Consider the following 19,659-nt stretch of genomic DNA (forward strand, 5'->3'; position numbering starts at 1 on the left):
CACCGTGCTGTGTAAAGTGAGCGAGTGAGACAACGCGTCCAAGAAAACACGTACCGCTGCTGCCAAAGCCACGCCTATTGCGCAACCTATTTGCGATAGCGCTGTTTTCCGCAATCACGTCAAAATTAATACGCTTTGAAGTGTTTGATGTATTCCAATAGTAGTGATAACTAAATCTTCAGTCAGAGAACGTTTAAGCCTTATCTGTCGGTATCTCTGCTTCTATTTTGCTCTATCAGGATTCGTGACGCACAAAACGGGTATTTAAGCTCGCCAAAAACGAGGGAGGGTCATCTAGACGGACCGCAGAGAACGACCATCATGAGGGGTAAGTTCTCGGAGCTGGCCTCCTGCAAGCCGCATACGATTGAACTTTTAACGCACCTGTCAAAGCACTAAATTTTGTAACGTACTAAGACTTTACTTGTGCGGGGCTCCAACGGTTCTCGGAAATTGACTGACGTAAGACAATATGCCCCAAAATTCCATCGAAGCTTCCGTTTACCACAAATTTGATACCTGATATCTCGAGAAAGGCTATACTAGAATTGCCTCGAGAGAAACGGAACTTTTCATGACTAATGTCCTCCTAACTTATGTATTATGGAACTAAGTAAGAATTTGTCGTATCGACGTTAGTGAATAAAAGGCCAAGGAAGGCAGTAGGTTATTCATGCGGCTTATGAGCTAGGACAACAAGATACTTGAGTAATACAGTAAATTTATGACATTCATTTCGATGTCGACTCAAGTACTGCTTTCTATACGAAGTTGAAACTTCGAACTCTGTTTTACTTTAAGATTCCGGAAATTAAATATTGTTTTTGTAATACGTGGTATAGAGTCAGTTAAGGGAGCATGCAGCCTGTAATAGTGGGCTGTGAATTTTTTTGTCTTGTTCGAAGTATAAAAAGGTAGTTAGACAACCGATGCCATTTGCTTAATTACCATGTTACGATCACAGTCCCTAATGTAATCGGTAGCCTAGAATGCAGTGTGAGAAATAATATGTGGGAGTGCATTGAAAACAACAGATTTACAAGGTGGTTAAAAATGTTCTGAATGGACTACAAGCTACCACCGCAAGAGAGCAGCTATAATGTTTGCATTGTTTTGGAATTCATTTAGTTTTATACTCATGCGGCTAAATGTAACGATTCACCAAAGACATCAGTTTTAACCGATTTTTAAGGTATTATTAATGAGCAGGTCATTGCTATAATTCAATTTGACTTTGATCTGAGAACAGGGTTCGTTTGTGAAACAAATAACGACTGATGAGAAGACACATACACAAGCAGGACTCTCCCTTCCCGGGGCTATGTCAGCCCGTATTCTAAAGATAAGAAAATATTTCATTAAATTCCATTCCGTTTGCTGTACACCACGACTGTGTGATAAAAATTTATAACAACTTTAAAACTATTCGGTACACTCCATTAAGAAATTTTTTTTCATTTATAAGCAATTATCAATCGATCTAACACCTACATCGTTCTCAATGTATTGAGATCACTCCCTGTAATTTCGGTAAGACGTAATTTTGCCAGTTTGCCGTATAAGCAGCGAGACCTTAAACTTATTTCCTTTGCAGGTGTTTTCCTGATTGCAAGCTGTCTGCTGGCTTCGCTGGTGGTTGTCAGCCATGCAGCGACTCTCAGACAGCGCCATATGGTAAGAATTTTCTTCGGCAGAAACTGAGTTATCAGTCTTCTCACTGCCATCAACAGTTTAAATGTTTCAGGACGTAAGATGTTTTTCTCTAGGTTCGTCTTGATTTCACAGAAGTTACTAGGTTTCTCAGCTGTTTTGTAATCTAACTCGCGCGAAAACAGGGGTCTTTTGTCACAAACGAGATCTGCTTCCACAAAAATATGTAGTTTGCATGCTACTTCTGTATTATAACCGTATACAGTGTGTTATGCGAGAACGAATCAATAGACGTAGTAAGAAAACTTTGTCGCATTGCACAAAGATTTTACATAACTTATACTTACGAACAGACGCAGGATGATTCACAAACGAGATTTTTTCCAGCGAAGACGCAATTAAATTGACTTATCTCATGCTGTCAGGAACGAGTCGAATGAGAAAAGCTTTTTTTATGTTTTTCTGAAAGTGAATATTTTTTTATCAACACATCAGAATTGGTTGTATGAAACAATTGAACAGAAAAATTTTACTACAGTGAAACCTGTGTCACTTCTAACAGGCCTCATGTGGACTGTTGGCAACATGAATATGAAGTTGAGACGCGAGAAACAGACGTTGCTAAAACAAGACATAATGTGCCGTCGGACTTTGCGGTGAGTGGTTGTAAAACATCGCAAGAAATCTGCGGAAGCAGTCACCCGTCAGTTGCGAAGTACTAAGTGAGGTCAGACTGGCACTGACTGCGCAGATGAAGTTAAAAACAATGGGACACAATGGTCAAACCGTTTCTCATAAGTCACACTTCTATAGTCACTACAGTCCGTCGACTGAGGTGGTCTAAGAAGCGACGAAACTGGACAGTGGATGACAGGAACGAGTGATATAGAGTGACGAATCAGGTTAGAACCGCTGGAAGTCCGATGGAAGGGTTAGAGTGTGGCGAATGCATAGAGAACGTTAGCTGCAGTTACGTGTAGTACCAACAGTAAAGGACAGAGGTGGTGTTACGGTATGGGAGCATTTATAGTTCACCCGTGATAGAGGGATGGCATCCTTGACTATTAACCACAACGTCCTGCGCCTCGGATTCGAACCCTGGTCATATTTTGAATAAAAATCGTAAGTATTCATGGCCCAAGGCTTCTGGGATAAGAAGTCACCCTCGTTCTACCAACGGTCTGGTCAAAGAGGGCGGAAGAGTGGACAGATTTTCATGGCAGTCTCTTGCTCTTGGGACGGGAAACTGTCCCTAAATGGCGGAAGAATCAGCAATGATCGACTGCATGAGGATGCTAAAGGCGATGGATAGTACTGCGTTAAAGACAGATAATGTGTATCCACAGGACGTGTGGCCTGTTACTTGAAAAAAAGGATCATGATGTTCTCTCCATTGGGAAAGAGTCCGGATTACTCCCGCGTTCGGATCTCAGGAGGAGATTGCGAAGGGGGAGGTGACCGTGAATAAAAGATGGAATAACCACCGACGAGATAACTTCCTGGGAATCTCAGCATGGAATTCCAGAAGTTTGAACGTAGTGTTAAAGCTAGAAAATTTGAAAATAGAAATGCAAAGGCTCAAACGCAGCTAAACGCGAAGGAATAGAAGGAAGTGTTGCAGGAGAATATGAGCGTCATAGTAGAAATGAAGGAGAAGAAAGACTAATTGAGTTCTGCAACAAATTTCAGATGATAATAATGAACACTCTGTTCAAGAATTACAGGAGGAAGGGGCATACTAGGAAAAGGTTTAAAGATGTTGAGGTGGGCACCCATCGTGCACAGATCCGATAGCCAAGCAAAGCAATAGTATGACCCACACGTTCTTGTGAAATGCCAGTGGTGCTTGCAATTTCTCTCTGTGTCATACGACGATCGTCCTGAATCAATCTGTCAACTGGTGGAACTCGGTGGTTGCTGTCCCAAGACCTCCAACTCTTTATCACGCAGGTCAGATGTTCCAGCCTCAACATCTTATTCCCACAACGACGCATAGTACTCACATCTACGCAATCACCATAAACTGCTTTCATTCTGTGATGAATCTCCTTTGGGGTGACACCTTCTGCTGTCAAGAATTCAATGACTGCACGTTGCTTAAATCGCATTGACCGACCGTCTCCGCAGGGCTCTATACTTAACACTGTAACAACACAACCGTTCAATGTTAAGACTTTCCGCCGATTGGAGCTGTAGAGAAGAGGCTACGGAAAAAGCCAGTATCTGCCACATACCGATGCTGCCAACTGTTGAAGGGTTACGAAGGTGGAGGGACCACTTTTCAGTCAACCCTCGTATTTGTGTTTCAGTCCTCCCTCTCTCTGGTGACTCTGTAGCAAATAGATTTCGACCCTGAAGGGCAGTGGTAGATACAGGCAAAGTACGTGTTTATCGAGGGCTACCAACGTCGCCTTATTGAACTCAAAAAGCTTCAGTGCCGCAAATGTGTTGAGATATGTGACTGGTGGCGGAGACAATATCTGATAAGCGAAGTGAATTGTATTTCAAATTCCCTAATATGTCACAGGCTTAACGTCATTGCTACTATCATTTAAAAGGTTTCGTCGAAAAAAAAAAAATCAGTTTTTTCCAACGTCATGGCCTTATTTTACATTTTTCTCCCCATACATGAGATCTAGAAGAATTTCGTACTATCCTTCAGCTACATCTCTTAAATTTATCCACAACCTGTGAGTTACCTTCCTGTAAGTTATGGATGTTGACCTTTGTAATAGGAAAAATATCTACTTTTCCTTTTTCGCTCCACTGACGGAAGCTTTTACTCACTGCTTTTCCATTTATAGTTGCTGGTAGCAAACGCGGGCTGCAGCGGTGCGGGAGAGCCGTTCCCCAACCCTGATGACTGCGGCAGCTTCCTGCAGTGCGAGGCGTCGGGCGTCGCAGCGGTCAAGCAGTGCCCCGCCGACCTGCACTTCAACGCGAAGCTCAAAGTGTGCGACTACCCGTGGTCCGCCAACTGCAAGGAGGCGGACAGCTCGTCTTCGGACAGTTCTTCTCAAGAAGACGACGATTCCTCATCTGAAGAGGCAGACAAGGCCGTTGCTAAAGTCAGTAAGAAACTAGAGTCAGGTGCACCAGCAAAGAAACCAAAGGCCATTTCTCTTCATGCCTAAGATTGCATTACATTTCTCCATGCGCCACGTCTGACAAAGGTCAGAATGATTCACGTACGTTCAACTAGTTCACCTTTATTGTTTAGTAGTAAAAATTCATGAAAACAGTTCTGTGACAAATGCATCTCTTTCACAAACCGACAGAAAAAACAGAGCGAAACTCGCCGTTGATTATGATAAGGTTAATTATAATACGTCATTAGTCTTTTTGACTTTCTGGACAAATACGTCTGTGACAAAAGACGACTGTAAGAACTCTATATCTCTCTCGACCCAAGCTTTTCAAAGCGGCTACTGCTAATTTTGTTCACTTCTGACGTAACTTGTGCTGTGGAAAATGTAGCATAGCAAGATTAAAAGTTGTACCTAAGAAATATTAATTTGGTATACGGTTATTTACGCGGCTGTCTTTGTCAGAAGCCAAGAAACAAGTAAATAATAAAAAACTACTGCCGTTATTCATGTGACACAAACAGATTGGTTGGTGTGCTAGAATGTAGCTATTAAAATTGTAATTTAGAATGTAGTGATCAGCAATTATTTGAAATAAATATGAAGAATATATTCTTTGCATTATGTCATTACACGAATAAATGCCTCCCTTGTGTGGTCATCACGTCTGCAGCTGTTCATGTTGTATATGGTACTGAAAAACGTTTTTAACAGTTGGACTGTGAAGAAAAATCTTGTGGAGAAATTTCATAGACAGAATCAACTAATACTAATCATCAGAATAGTGCCTTTATTTCATTTACCAAACTATCTCTTTACATCATTGATTCCTTTAATCTGAACTTGCTCTTTTGAGAGACAACGCAGAGAAGCGTAAGTTATTTGGTTTTTACTTTATGTACATGTGATCAAACTAGCGGGTACTGTGTTGATCTTAATATCAATTGTGAAAACACATTATTTTTGTAGTATGGAAAATGTGTGGTGCTATTATAAATACGCAATTTTACGAAATAGCATGTAACATCATAGAACTGCTGGGAAGGATTACAGGCTGTATAGCTCAAAAGCACTGCACAAAGTGAGACTACCACCAAGTTATGTTCTAGTGGAATTTCTTTCTCCTCAACTCACGATCGCCTTCGGCATTTCCTATCGCTCCCCATTACTTCGTGACATAATTTCCATTATTACTTCATTCCGAAGGTCCTAAGAAGATATCAAACCGAAATCGACAAAAATTATATTTCAGTAGCACAGTAATGAAGGAAGTATCCCGAATCATCATTACAGAACTGACTTGGAGCTAGAGGAGCACATACCAAGTACTTAAGCTGCCCATGGGAAGCCTCGTCTCTTGGGTTGGGATCACCTCAGAATATCGGCTGGAAAGAACAGAAACGAAATTAGCACAGGCAGTGCCACGAGTGATTAGACTCAGGGAAGATCCAGTGTCAACTGCCAAGGACAAGCAATCACTCTAAATAAAGGACCGTTACTTTTCCCGTCTTCATAAAATTACGCACATCTACTTATTGGTTGGGAGTAGTGTAATGCATGCTACACTTGTAGTTAAATATTATATTTAAATAGCTTAGTTCAGTTTCAGTTTCGTCTAGCATTCAGTGTCCGAGGCAACAACGTTTCATCAGCGAAAATATGTTGTTCACACATTAATATGCCCGCAGTTTAGCTTCAGACAAAAAGAGGCATAAATTCAAGAACGAAGATAGCGAAGTGATGCCACACTTACGTAAACAAGAACAGAAATATTTTAAAAATTTTATTTCCACTTGTAGTTTCGGACACTAGCCGTTCTCAAGTGGATCTACATAACAGATGAGGAGGAACAGACGTAATCGCGCCTGACTGGCCACACACAAAACAAATGCAAAGGATCGAAGGTTCTGTCTGATATCACTTTCCATCAGGGACACTACACTGGCACTGAGCCACTAGTACCGACGTGGCTTTTATGGATCGACTGGTTAATAGATAATAAGGGTAGGATTTGGGCAACTCTCCGTCTGTGGTGGCAGTACAAAGTACTTTTTGCCATCAAAATTATGCAAACGGCTGATCCTGTGATGTTGAAGCAGTGGCGATGTTTGGCCTGATATTTTGTTACATGGTCGAGCAGGTGATCCATCGTCACTCGACCATTTCCGTGGCTATTGTCTGATCCAGCGAAACAAGAAGGGTTGTATCTGTCTTATAAGTGGGTTATGTTTTACTTGTGCATAATTTTGAAGGACTGCATAGTTGGTGTTTAGAGTTGTGGTTCCGGTTATGGTTGCGTATAACGGGAAAGAAGCTCCTAAAATGACCCGTTGTGTAATTTACCAACAAACCCGAACCCTGCTGTTCTGTTCCCTGTGTGATATTTTCAGTAGCAGGTGCAAATGGCAACTATTGCGTTCAGCACAGAGAATAGTCAGTGTGACCCCGTATTTTGAGAGAATTCGGGTTCACTTCTAATGATCTCCCTGTGGAATTAGGTCGCAGGCTTCTCAGGGCGAAACAAAGTGTGCTTATATGACTCAGGGAACATGTGTTTCTGTTTTTTGTGGCCGAAAGTGACTGACACAGTTCGGCACTGCTGTAATTCCGATTTGGAAAGTAGGATATGTGACTTCCTATTGGGCGATACAAACAACATTTCTTGTAACTCCTAAGTGCACAAATTTCTGCAGTGCTACCCAGGCCATTGCGCAGGTCTGGACAGCAAAACAATCAAACTGGTAATATTTACATATTAATGGTACACGCACCCATAACTTCAACCAGGTCCCCCTTTGCGTAATGCCTACAGTGATGAGTATCTGACACGAATTTTACGTATCCCAAGAACTCTCCCGGAAGTGCGAGTATGTGGATCTAATGGCCAGTGTATAGGAGAGCTTCCTGCAGTTCTGTAATTTCACTGCGCTTGTCAGTGATACGTTTGGTGAGAGTGCGTTTAAACCTCGACTGTGCGTCCGTATTGTCTAGTTGGGTCTTAAAAACGTCTCAGTCGTCGTTTATTACTGATTCCCACATGTGAATAACGAGGGCGGCGGCCACGTTCATAACTGCATGGAGTCGTTTATGACATTTTCGAGACGTGTGAGCTGCGTGGAGGGTATTTCAAGGGCCTCATGGTCCACTTACAAGTCTGCTTGTACCTGAGTAACATGGTCTTTGTCTTTCCTGAGTCTTCCGTAACATCAGCCTCTTTTCTGTCGAATCCGTGGGGCAGATTCCGTGTTAGAGTGCAGCTGCTCCTGAAAACAACGGAAAACTGTTGATAATAGTTGCTGTTTCCATCGAGAATCGTTCAACCCAATCTTCAATGGTGTCATGGGTCTCAGTTTTCAAAACGTGTTGTCAAGTTGTTGAGTTTCATTATCTACTACCCATTCGTTAAGGTCGACTATTCTGTTTCAACATCGCTATGGACGGCTGCTGCGTGAAAATAGCCCCACCATTCTAGGGATATGCCTTGAGAGCTTCTACCACTTTGTATCTGCCTACCAAGCTCAAAAACACAACAACAATGATGCTTGTTTGTTTTCACCTCCCTCTTTGTCTTGTGCTTTATGACCGAACGTGCAGCTGCTACACTCTGCTCTTCGTAAATTAGTTTGGGTTGGGAGTAGACCATACCCTGTCGGGAGACAAAATTCCTTCTTAGTGTTATAATACTAGCAGGTATATAGTGCTTCACATGCCTACTTCCACCTTTATCTTTTTTATTTCTACGACCACTTTCCTTCCCCCTTCAGAAGAATCTGAGGCCATGGTTCTCGTTTACCCTACAATGGACGAATTCTTCCTACGGGACCAACTGTGCTTCAAATCAGAACCTGCAGCTTGATACTAGGTGGAGATGTCATTTAGACCACTTGAAACAGTCCTTGATGACGCGAAATAACCAGTTTAGTATTTCTTTCAGCACATAACCCATAGCGCAACATGGTGCTTTGAAACTCAGGTTTTTTGGTGTGGGTGCATTCCTGCCATTCATTTGTAACCTGATGCGAGATACAGTTTAACCTTTTACTAAAATATCGAAAGGCTGATAGTCTTATCCCAGGACAGGCACTTAAAAAGTGTATGCACTTTTTGGTCAAAAACCACCTTATAAGGAGTTAATCCGTGTTTTCGTGAATATTTGAGTTATATACTGCTACTACATATGGTAGTAGTGCACCCGAATCATTATTGCTACTGCTTACGTAATAATATTTTCCCCAATGTCCTAAGAACTCTTTCAACTCTGCTGTTTACCTACTGGTGATGTGCACTAGTTTGTAACTCCTTTATGCCTGATAGTCGGCTTAACTGCTGCAGTAACTTACGTAGAAATTTGGTGTCTTGGTCAGTTATTAAGGTGCCTTGTGTTCTGAATTGCAGTGACCATTGGTTAACCTCAGCCTGTGCCACCATTTCTGCCTCTTGATTTGGTATGGCGATGGTGTCCAAAAACGTGAAAAATGATCGCTTATAGTTAATAAATATCGATTCCCAACTGGTGTTTGTGCAAAGGGTCAAGTAAATCCATTCCGATCATTTGGAATCTTCTACGTGCCTCAGGTAACCTTTGTATTGGGGTTTTCTAACGACTCTTCTCAGATCTTTGAGTACAAGAACTGTAGTTGTTCATTAAACACTTTATCTCTCTAGTTCCTCATTGTTAGCCAATAATTATCTGCAACATTGAAGTCCATCGCACGTCATTCACTATGTCCTGCCTACATGGCATCATGAGCCTGCCTGAGTACTTCAGTTTCATAATTTTCTGGCAAAACTATGTTGCGGTTGCATCTTGTTTGCTTGTATAGCATCGTGTCAGAGCTGAACTGCCCTCGACTCGTTAACTGCTGGCTGTCTGGATCAACAGGCTGAGCCCTGCACCATTCTTCCACACACATACCTCAATACATTCAACAGCACATACTTTTGTAACTAGATCTGTCTTACATTCTGCAAGACTTTGCTGGGTGTTGTACAACATCAGATCCAAAGTCGCTTAGTAATAAATCTCGGTGGGTCAAATGACTGGTCGGATCTTTTAGTTCAAGAAGCCATTTTAGTGCTGCATGATCTGTTATGGCTTTAACATGCAACCATAACAACTAAAATAGGTGATACAAAACACATGGATGAGGATTCTTTTGCAGTAGTTGAATAGTTATTTCAAGCTTTATTTTGCTGTCTAGAAGTGTAAGTTATTGTATGTTATTTCCTGCCTATGTCTTGACTCAAAATACGGCCTAGAGCACCGATGCAAGAGCCACATGACAAAATAATTTCTTTTTCATAGGAAAAGCAAGGATGGGATCAGTAATCAATAATTCAGTCAATAACTCAAGGGTTGCTTTCAGTATGAAATCCACTCAAACTTAACTCTCTTCTTTAGTAAATGCGTAAGTGTTCTTGCTACCTCAGCAAAATTTGGATGAACTGCTGACTGTAAGATGTGACTGTAATTCCTTTACTGTTGTAGGTGTTGCTTGCACCAGTCGTGCGTTAGTTCATATACGTTCTCAGCTGACAATTAGCCAAAATGGCGGACCACATGTAATACAAGGTGTCACTTTTGTGAACTAAAGAAGAATCACACCTCATGAAACAAGTGAAACATCCTTTATTGATGCACCACATTCTGCTGGACTATCTTGGAGAATACAGTACTATAATCAAAATAGACCATACATTCTTTCAGTTTGATACCATATAGGATCTGGTCTAATAAATGGTGGTGTCCACTTTGTAAGTCCATGTGGTAAAATAACAGCATTGCCCCAGATATTCTAAGGTCACTATAGTATTTGGTGTGGGGTAGATGTCGGTTGTTGTCCATTGGTTGGCATATCTGATGTCAAAGAAATATCTATCTGTCTTTTTACCATCAGTCTATTTCTTTGGAAGAATAAGGACAGTTTTTGACCAGGGACTTGTGCTTTCTTCTATAATTCCATCCTGGAGTAGTTGATCAATAAACTCCTCCATCGCTGATTGTAGATGATGGGGACAGACATATATACAGATGACATGTTCCCGGTGGGAAATCTGTGCTGCATTGTTAGCGTAGACAGCAATGGGCCAGGTGGCTTAAATTATTCCACGTGTTCCAGTCTACTCTAATACGTCTTGTCTGATGTGATACCCTCCCCTTAGAGTAGGTGGTGTATTCTACATCAAAATCCCTGCCCAACAAATCTTCTTCCAATATTTCTTAGTTACCTATCAGTGCACCTTTTGACAGCCTCATCTTTTCCGCAGTATAATTGCCAACAGCAGTGGGCCCAACCTGGCTTCTGAAATTTTTTGCACAAACGATCATGTCATATGAAATATTGTGACATATCCAGCTCCTCGTTTTCTGACACAGTCTCTACTACAAATAAAGGAAAGTATTAATCTAAAAATCAGTTCTACGATCATTCGAAGCAGTCTTAGCATATCTTTTAGTGTTATATATACCGAATCTAGTCTACGAAATCGTATACGTAGTGCAAATAACTTACATGACTTACATGACTCCTTGCAACAGTTCGGGTCTTTCAGCAGTAGAACTGAGACTAATGCCCGAAAATGACGTTCTAGCATATGCCCACGCTCGGTTGAACTTACACAGACACACACACAGACACACACACACATACCTGGGAATCTATCTCAACCACTCAGAAACAACTGGACGATGTCGAAGCAAGTGTGTGAACGCTATTACCGCACACATCACTTAGTCTGAAACGTAGGGGGGGGGGGGTGGGGGGGGAGGTTGGCTTAGATTTACGGCATCAGATACACCCGAGCTGCCGCGGATATCTTTGATCCTGTAGCCTATAAAAACATACACCAATGTCCATTTTCATTGCTGGGTAAATACCTGCCACTGATTTCACACAGCGGTGTCCCATGGTCACAAAATGGAAGCATTGTGCAGTGGTCACTTTGCCCTTTAATATATTGTTTCATTGAGCCATTTTTCGTGGCATCCGCATCTTTGCTAGTTTCCAGAGATACTTTCATACAAAGTTCAAACATCACTGTAGTCATTTTCGTTGTACTCACTGACTACTAGAAATTAAAAAAATGATTAGCGATTATTTTGAAAGCCCATTTTCGCATCGGAGTTTGTCAAGACCATTACATAGCTTACTACTTGACGATATATTACATCACACAAATAAATCAGTGTTCATTGTAGCTACGCAGAACACAACATGAAGGTACCGCAATTTTACGATAGTAAATATACAGTGCCTTGTTGCAGTATCTATGCATGTTAGGTATTGAGGTTTCCTCGTCATCAGACTCATTGAGGAATACCAGCATATCTAAAGGAAAGAATTTATTTACTTAAAGTCACAAAGTGTCGCGTTTCATAATCTTATCGGGATTTCTCGAAATTAAAGTCGGTATTCTGATCATTTTAGTCTTTCGACTTACGAATCTGCTGCGCGAATGATTTTCTGAGGTTAACATTATTCAATTAAACCCTACAAGCGTAAACTAAACCTTGCCACTAGATAACATAAACATTAGTGCCATAATACATATTGATACTTAATTTACGTGCGTAACTGGCTCAAATGGCTCTAAGCACAATGCGACTTAACTTCTGAGGTCATCAGTCACCTAGAACTTAGAACTAATTAAACCTAACTAACCGAAGGACATCACACACATCCATGCCGGAGGCAGGAACCTGCGATCGCAGCGGTCGCTCGGCTCCAGACTGAAGCGCCTAGAACCGCACGGCCACTCCGGCCGGCCGTCCGTAACTACCGCTACATTTGTAGCTGTAACTTTATAGTCTTTGTAAAGAAAAATTACGAAGTGGCGGCTATGATTCCACCTTCCACAGGTTTTCGGGCACTTTCTGGATGGAATGCGCCATCTGTTTATACCACTGGCGCTGGGATTCCTATGAAAATACCGGATGAGGGGCGGAGAGCCACATCTTTAACGTATGACCTCCATATCAGAAACTACTCGATTCTTCATTGGCCTAATCACTGAGTCAATTTCAGACAAAGCTGCCACATCTGCTACGGCTTCATCCAAAGTTTTCGAGTGTTCCATGAGCAGTTTTTGTTAGCTGTCAGGCGTTAGTCCCCGAAAAAATACATCAAGTGCTCGTTGTTTTTCTTCTTGCAGAATGACCTTATTGGCACAGTCATCACCTGTCAATGTATATGAATCAACACTTATTTACCTGATACAGCCTACCGAAATCTCTACTGATTTCCTTTGCTTTTCAATAGTATTAAGTTTAAGGTATTTTCTACCCACTTAACAGATTCTTCTGCCTTGTTCTGACGTGCTAGGCCCCGACTGACCGTATTTCCATGTGAAAGTATTGCCTTAGGTTAAAACTACTTGCAGGCGCTGCAACATCAGATTAATTACGCTCACCCACGAATGATTACATTTTGCTTCATCTAAATTTGATTCCGTGAGAAACTACTGTGCTCAGCGACCGTAGACAATAAGGTAGGATAGGAGCATAGCGACTGATTGGAACCCCATTCGTTTTTATTGTCCTTGCATATCCAGATTTCAGCCACCTCCAGTGCATTTGAGCGAATATCAATCCAAGAAACTCGCGTCAGTAAGGTCTTATTGTGACATGTAATGCCACGAGTTTGTTCGACTGTAAATGACTATTAGTAGCTGAAATCAGGATATAGAAGACTAATGGGGTTGCGACGGATTGCTGTGTTCCTATCCTTCGGCATATATTGGTTCGTTACCTTACGGTAATTTGGGTATTTAAGTTCAGGAGCTGTACCGTGTTGGAAGAAAAAAGCGCGCTTTTGGCTGGTGCTAAGTACAACACATTTTACCACAGCTAGCAGCTAGCATATTTATTGTGTGCCAGTTGGAGCTCCACTTGTCGGTGTGTGATGTGTCTCATATGTTAGTTGTAGTCTTACATTGCTTATCTGTATATGGTTTACTGCATACCTACTACTAACCACGTTAACATAAGAGCTTTATAGGTGTGTGTACTAAGTGCTAATAGTAAGCCCTTTGCAAGTTCTATCCGGTCGCGGTGGACGAGCGGTTCTAGGCGCTTCAGTCCGGAACCTCGCGCCTGCTACGGTCACAGGTTCGAATCCTGCCTCGGGCATGGATGTGTGTGCTGTCCTTCGGTTAGTTAGGTTTAAGTAGTTCTAAGTCCTAGGGGACTGATGACCTCAGATATTAAGTCCCATAGTGCTCAGAGCCATTTGAACCATTTTTTGCAAGTTCTGTTTCTGATGAAGAGTTTTGTTGTTGTTACTCTGACTGCATATTACATTTACTGTCTGCTTTTTTTGTTTTAATTTAAATTTTGATGAGTATGCTATATTTTTATAGTATTATGATTTTGAGCATTCATTTTGTTTAGCGTGTCTTTGTAAGTTTCTAGCTACAATTGTGGAGATTGTTTCATTAACAGTTAATATGCCTAAATGTGGCAATAAAAAGAACAAAATTAATTAACCCATCCTTCAGAAGGCACTATGAATAATTTTCCTGTCTTGGCCCATTTCTAATACTGTCTGTTTTTTGGATGAACAGACCATCCACTTGTGTATTGTATTTAAGTTGATGGCGAAGAAGGAACTCATGCCACTTGTAGTTTATACATAGCTGATGAAATATATTGGAGTAGACTGTTTTATTATGGATGAATATTTTTAAATTGTCAGGTACTGGTTTTCAGAGTTTGTAATTTTAAGATAACAAATTTAAACAAGTCATTCTGTCTCTCACTGTCTAGTAGTGTAACAATGTTAGGAGATCGAAGTTAGAACATTACTCGCTACGGTAGCTTACAGAGATGCATTTAAGGTGAGATGCTGCTTGAGGTAGTGCTGCTACAGCTACACTACAATAAAGAGGAAACCTGATAGCACCTCACTCAGGCAATCGGACTTTTTACATAATATCTCCATTATACCTTGCTGATAGAAAATTAGAAAATGTGTATTGGGGAACGGCTTAACAGCAGCTTTCAGTGACGCACTTTGCTAAGTAATCGCCATCGTCATGCACATGCAGATGCTCCTGTAGGGGACAGTGCAATATCGATGTCATTGCCCTCTTACTTTATGTCATTTTTTTTAATATGTTATATTCTGCAACGTAAATTAAAATAAGCAACTTTATAACACTACTTAAGAGCTACATCGTCCTTAACAACTATTTCTACCTGCCAGTCAATCTGCAAACAGCACTTTAGAGCAGACATCTACGCATACCTAATTCCATCGTAACATCTTTGACGGTTATCGATATTCTTCGTGCTGCTAAGTTACCGGCAGCGTGGTGTACATGCAGATGGCCTTACAATGGCAGTGTAACAGCGATGTTACTGGCTTCTTACTTTATGTTAATTATCTTTTAAATATGTTATACAGTGAAGCGCCAAATAAACTGATACAGGCTTGCATATTCAAATACAGATATATGTAAACAGGCTGAATACGGCTCTGCGGTCGGCAACGCCTGTATAAGACAAGTGCTGGCGCAGTTGTTAGATCGGTTACTGCTGCTACAATGGCAGGCTGTCATGATTTAAGTGAGTTTGAACGTGGTGTTATATACGGAGCACAAGCGGTGGGACATAGCATCTCCGAGGTACCGATGAAATGGGGCTTTTCTCGTAGGACCATTTCACGAGTGTACCGTGAATATCAAAAATCTGGTAAAGCGTCAAATCTCCGCAATCGTTGCACCCGGAAGAAGATCCTGCAAGAACGGGACCAACGGCGACTGAAGACAACCATTCAACGTGACAGATGTGGAACCCTTCCGCAAATTGATGCAAATTTCAATGCCGGGCCATCAACAAGTGTCAGCGGGGAATCCATTCAACTAAACTTCATCGATATGGGGATTCGGAGCCGAAGGCCCACTCGTGTACCCTTGATGACTGGACGACATAAGACTTTACGCCTCGCCTAGGCCCGTCAGAGTCGACATTGGACCGTTGATGATACGAAAAGTGTTGCCTGGTCGGACGAGTCTCGTTTCAGACTGTATCGAGCGGATGGACGTGCACAGGTATGATAACCGCGTGAATCCATGGACCCTGCATATCAGCAGGGGACTGTTCAAGCTGGTGGAGGCTCTGTAATGATGTGAGATGTGCGTAGTTGGAGTGACATGGAACCCCTGATACGTTTAGATACGACTCTGACAGGTGATACGTATGTAAGCATCCTGTTTGATCACTTGCGCTCATTCATATTTATTGTGCATTCCGACGGACTTCGGAAATTTCAGCAGAATTACTAGAGTGGCTCCAGGAACACTCTTCTGAGTTTAAACTCTTCCGCTGGCCTCCAATCTCCCCTGACATGAACATTATTGAGCATATCTGGGATGCCTAGCAACGTGCTGTTCAGAAAAGATCTCCCCTCGCACTCTTGCGGATTTATGGACAGCCTTGCACGATTCATGGTGTCAATTCCCTCCAGCACTATTTCAGACATTAGTCGAGTGCGTGCCAAGTCGTGTTAGGCACTTTTGCGTGCTCAAGGGAGCCCTACACGATGTTAGGCAGGTGTACCAGTTTCTTTGGCTCTTCAGTGTATTTTAGAGGGTAAACTTAAAATAAATAACGTATGTCGATTTTACAATTAGATACCGTAAGTAAGCTGACAACAAAAATTTTATGGTCGTTGCGAAGTGTGAATTTTCTCATGTTGAGAAATCAGACAGAGCGATCTGTTTTCTTGGCAAACATTTTCTAAAGTCAGTATAATTCTGTATCAAGTTTCGAAAGACTTTGTTGTCATTTTCAGGTTATCAGATTTTTTTTTATAAAGCATGTTCACTTTGAGTTGGCAATGTGCTACATTTACATTACTAATGTGACAACCTGAAGTGAGGTTCCGTCTCAAAATGAAAGGGTTTAATACAATTTTTTTAAGATCTGAAGATGACAGTAAAGTCTTTCGAACCCGGTCGTTGTAAGTAAAGGAATATCAAATCGACTTTGACATTCGGAAGTTTTTACCACGTTGCTAAGTAACCAGTGATGTTTTATACATACTGTTCCGCAAAGGGCAATGTACGTTATCGGCTTTTTATTGTACGCTATTCTATGGTTTAACGCTTTGTCTCGCAGCTACAATAGTGATTAATCCTACAGCCGATACTATAAACAAATATGATTTGTAAGATAGTATCTAGAGTTTTTCGTTGTATATTCAACAGGCTTTCACTATGTTGGTTACGAATGACGTGCGGAGACGACTAGGGGCGGAGCTTCTGCTGTTTAGTCACACCACATCGTTGCTTCTCTAGCAGTTGACAGCATCTGGAGACTTCTGCAGTCTCTGATCCGTGGACCTGTCTGCACACGTCAGCTTCGTGTACCACTTCTTTTTACTTTTATTGCATTGTTTATATTTTATCTATATGATCCTCTATGTTTGTAAGTAATCTGTATTCCAAAGTGGCGTCTGAAGATGATTCGCCTTTGGACTGAAACTGGTCACCAATAAATGTGATTTCCGCGGTCTAAACTTTTTTCCTAAGTACAGCTTTCAAGATTCCTCTTAATCGGTTCTTTTATTTCAATACATTTTACCCTTTTCATAACTCGTAATACTTATTTTATTTTTCTCTTTTGGATTCTGCAGAAAACTGTTAAAAGGTATATCGATTAATCCTTTACCTACAAATCAAAATTATCTACACTTTTGCGATAACGTTTGTTACATTGCGCACGTTGTCTTCTATCCACGCACATGTCATTGTTATACGGCTGTGGTAATCATGTGACAGTTTGGTCTTATTTCCGCCATTGTTCTTCCTCCTGTTGCTGACATAGCATGGCAGCTGCATTAGAAGTGTGCACCAAAGAGGAACAACGGGCGTTGATCCGATACCTCTGGTCAGAGGGTATCAAAGAGCCAGACATTCACCGCAGACAACCTTCGCAATATGGTAGATGCGCACTATCACGTAAAACTGTGTTTTGGTGGATAGAGGACTTTAAAAGTGGTCGAACAAGTATAACGCACGAAAAGGGGGCGGGACGGCCATCAATCTCCACGATGACAAGATTCAGCAAGCTCGAGAGATGGTTCTGGAGAATAGGCGACTCACTATCGATTAGGCAGCATCCGCTTTGAACATCAGCCACGGCTCCGCCCTTCACATCATCCACGACGAGCTCGGTTCCCATAAGGTCTGTGCATGGTGGGTACCAAGTAAGATTACCGACGACCGTAATATCACCCGTGTTAAGGTCTGTCAACGCCTACTCACTCGCTTCAACAACGAAAGTGATGTATTTTTGAGCAGAATTGTCACCGGAGATGAAATTTGGGTGCATCACTACGAGCGCCAGAGCATGCGGTGGGCGGTGTAAATGGTGAGGTTAAGGTATTTGTTCGGTAGATGAGTCTCGTTTATTAGGGAAACTGATCATCCAGAGAACACAGGAGAGTTCCTACATATATTTGAAAGAATGAAATACGTGACTAGTTTAGATCTCACTTCAGGATTTCACCAAGTAGAATTACAAAATGGATCCATAAAGTATACTGCCTTTTTGCATGTGGTAAGATGTTATCAGTATTGTGGAGTACCGTTTTGCCTTAACGATTCGGTAGCAGAATACATTAGAGCTCTTGACTTCGTTTTGGGACAAGATATTTAGTCAAAATAACTGTTTATGTTGATGACATTTTGATTACTGGGGAATCCTAGGAGGAACATATTAATACTATGAGGGAGGAATGTCACTTAAACTATCAAAATGTCACTTAAACTACTAAATGTAAGTTTACTGTGAAAAAATTGAAGTTTATAGGTCACAGCATTTCTGAGGATGGTATTTTACCAGATTCTGAAAAATTCGATCAATTGCAAAATTCCCAATTTCTAAAACCAAGAAACAATTGAAGTCTTTTTTTTTTTTGGAGTGCGGTTGGAGTACTATCTGGTGTGTTCCGGTTCCTGGGAAGTTGTGACAGTCAGCTGTTGTATTTATGTGTGTAATAAAGAAATGTTGTCAACAGATTAATTGGTGTACGTCTGGTAATGACCCAAGACATTCTGAAACGAAGTTATCACCTCCAAAAATGTAAAACATGGTACGATCAGCTGTACTATGTTAAACCTGAATGATGGGATTTGGTGAATGGAGCTGGTATGAGAAGTTACGTTAGATTTGATGTAGGAGCTGGGCTTCTGGACTTGGTTACGTTTTAACGAGGACAAAATTCAAGACGGGGCTATCTGCAGGAAAGGTAATATTAACGGAGTTTTGGGACTCACTGGGGTCCATATTGGCAGAGTTCATGGGAAAGGGAACGACTATCAACAGTGTGGGGTATAGTGAATTGTTGGAAAAGAAGCATAAGCCAGCAATTCGCACCAAACGCCGATGTTTCCAGTCGACGAAAGTGTTGTTGCTGCATGACAACGTACGGCCACACACGCCCCGTTACGCAATTGAAACCATCAACAAGATGGAATTTGAGATTTTGGAACACCCTCACTACAGCCTAGTGACTTTCACTTGCTGGGGCCACTCAAGAACGCTTTGCGTTGTCCCCGATTTGCCTCAGATGTGGACGTGCGAAATGCGGTGCAAAAGGGGCTTTACGACCAGCCTAAAACCTTTTATTTGGAAGGGATACGTAAACTCGTTGACCGTTGGACCAAGTGCGTTGAGAAGGAGGGAGATTACGTAAAGAAATGATGTGAATAGTGTACCCCTAGCTTCATATTCCCCCCAAGAACCATGGACCTTGCCGTTTGTGGCGAGGCTTGCGTGCCTCAGCGATACAGATAGTCGTATCGTAGGTGCAACCACAACGGAGGGGTATCTGTTCAGAGGCCAGACAAACGTGTGGTTCCTGAAGAGGGGCAGCAGCCTTTTCAGTAGTTGCAGGGGCAACAGTATGGATGATTGACT

General features: G+C 41.7%; 1 protein-coding gene across 1 annotated transcript; it reads left to right on the top strand.

The window, feature by feature from the left end:
* The first annotated feature begins 310 nt into the window (after positions 1-310).
* On the top strand, positions 311-4,910 carry LOC124616780 (chondroitin proteoglycan-2-like). Its single transcript, XM_047145181.1, has 3 exons — positions 311-328; positions 1,595-1,674; positions 4,455-4,910. The coding sequence occupies exons 1-3, from the start codon at positions 322-324 to the stop codon at positions 4,782-4,784; spliced, it is 417 nt and encodes a 138-aa protein (XP_047001137.1). The 5' UTR covers positions 311-321; the 3' UTR covers positions 4,785-4,910.
* The last annotated feature ends 14,749 nt before the right edge of the window (positions 4,911-19,659 follow it).

The sequence above is a fragment of the Schistocerca americana genome, chromosome 5 (assembly GCF_021461395.2).
Source record: "Schistocerca americana isolate TAMUIC-IGC-003095 chromosome 5, iqSchAmer2.1, whole genome shotgun sequence".
Lineage (NCBI taxonomy): Eukaryota > Metazoa > Arthropoda > Insecta > Orthoptera > Acrididae > Schistocerca > Schistocerca americana.

What these genes read in the sequence shown, in the direction of transcription:
- LOC124616780 (XM_047145181.1), top strand. An exon ending in CTCTCAGACAGCGCCATATG is followed by an intron (nt 1,675 to 4,454) that starts GTAAGAATTTTC and finishes TTCCATTTATAG; the next exon opens with TTGCTGGTAGCAAACGCGGG.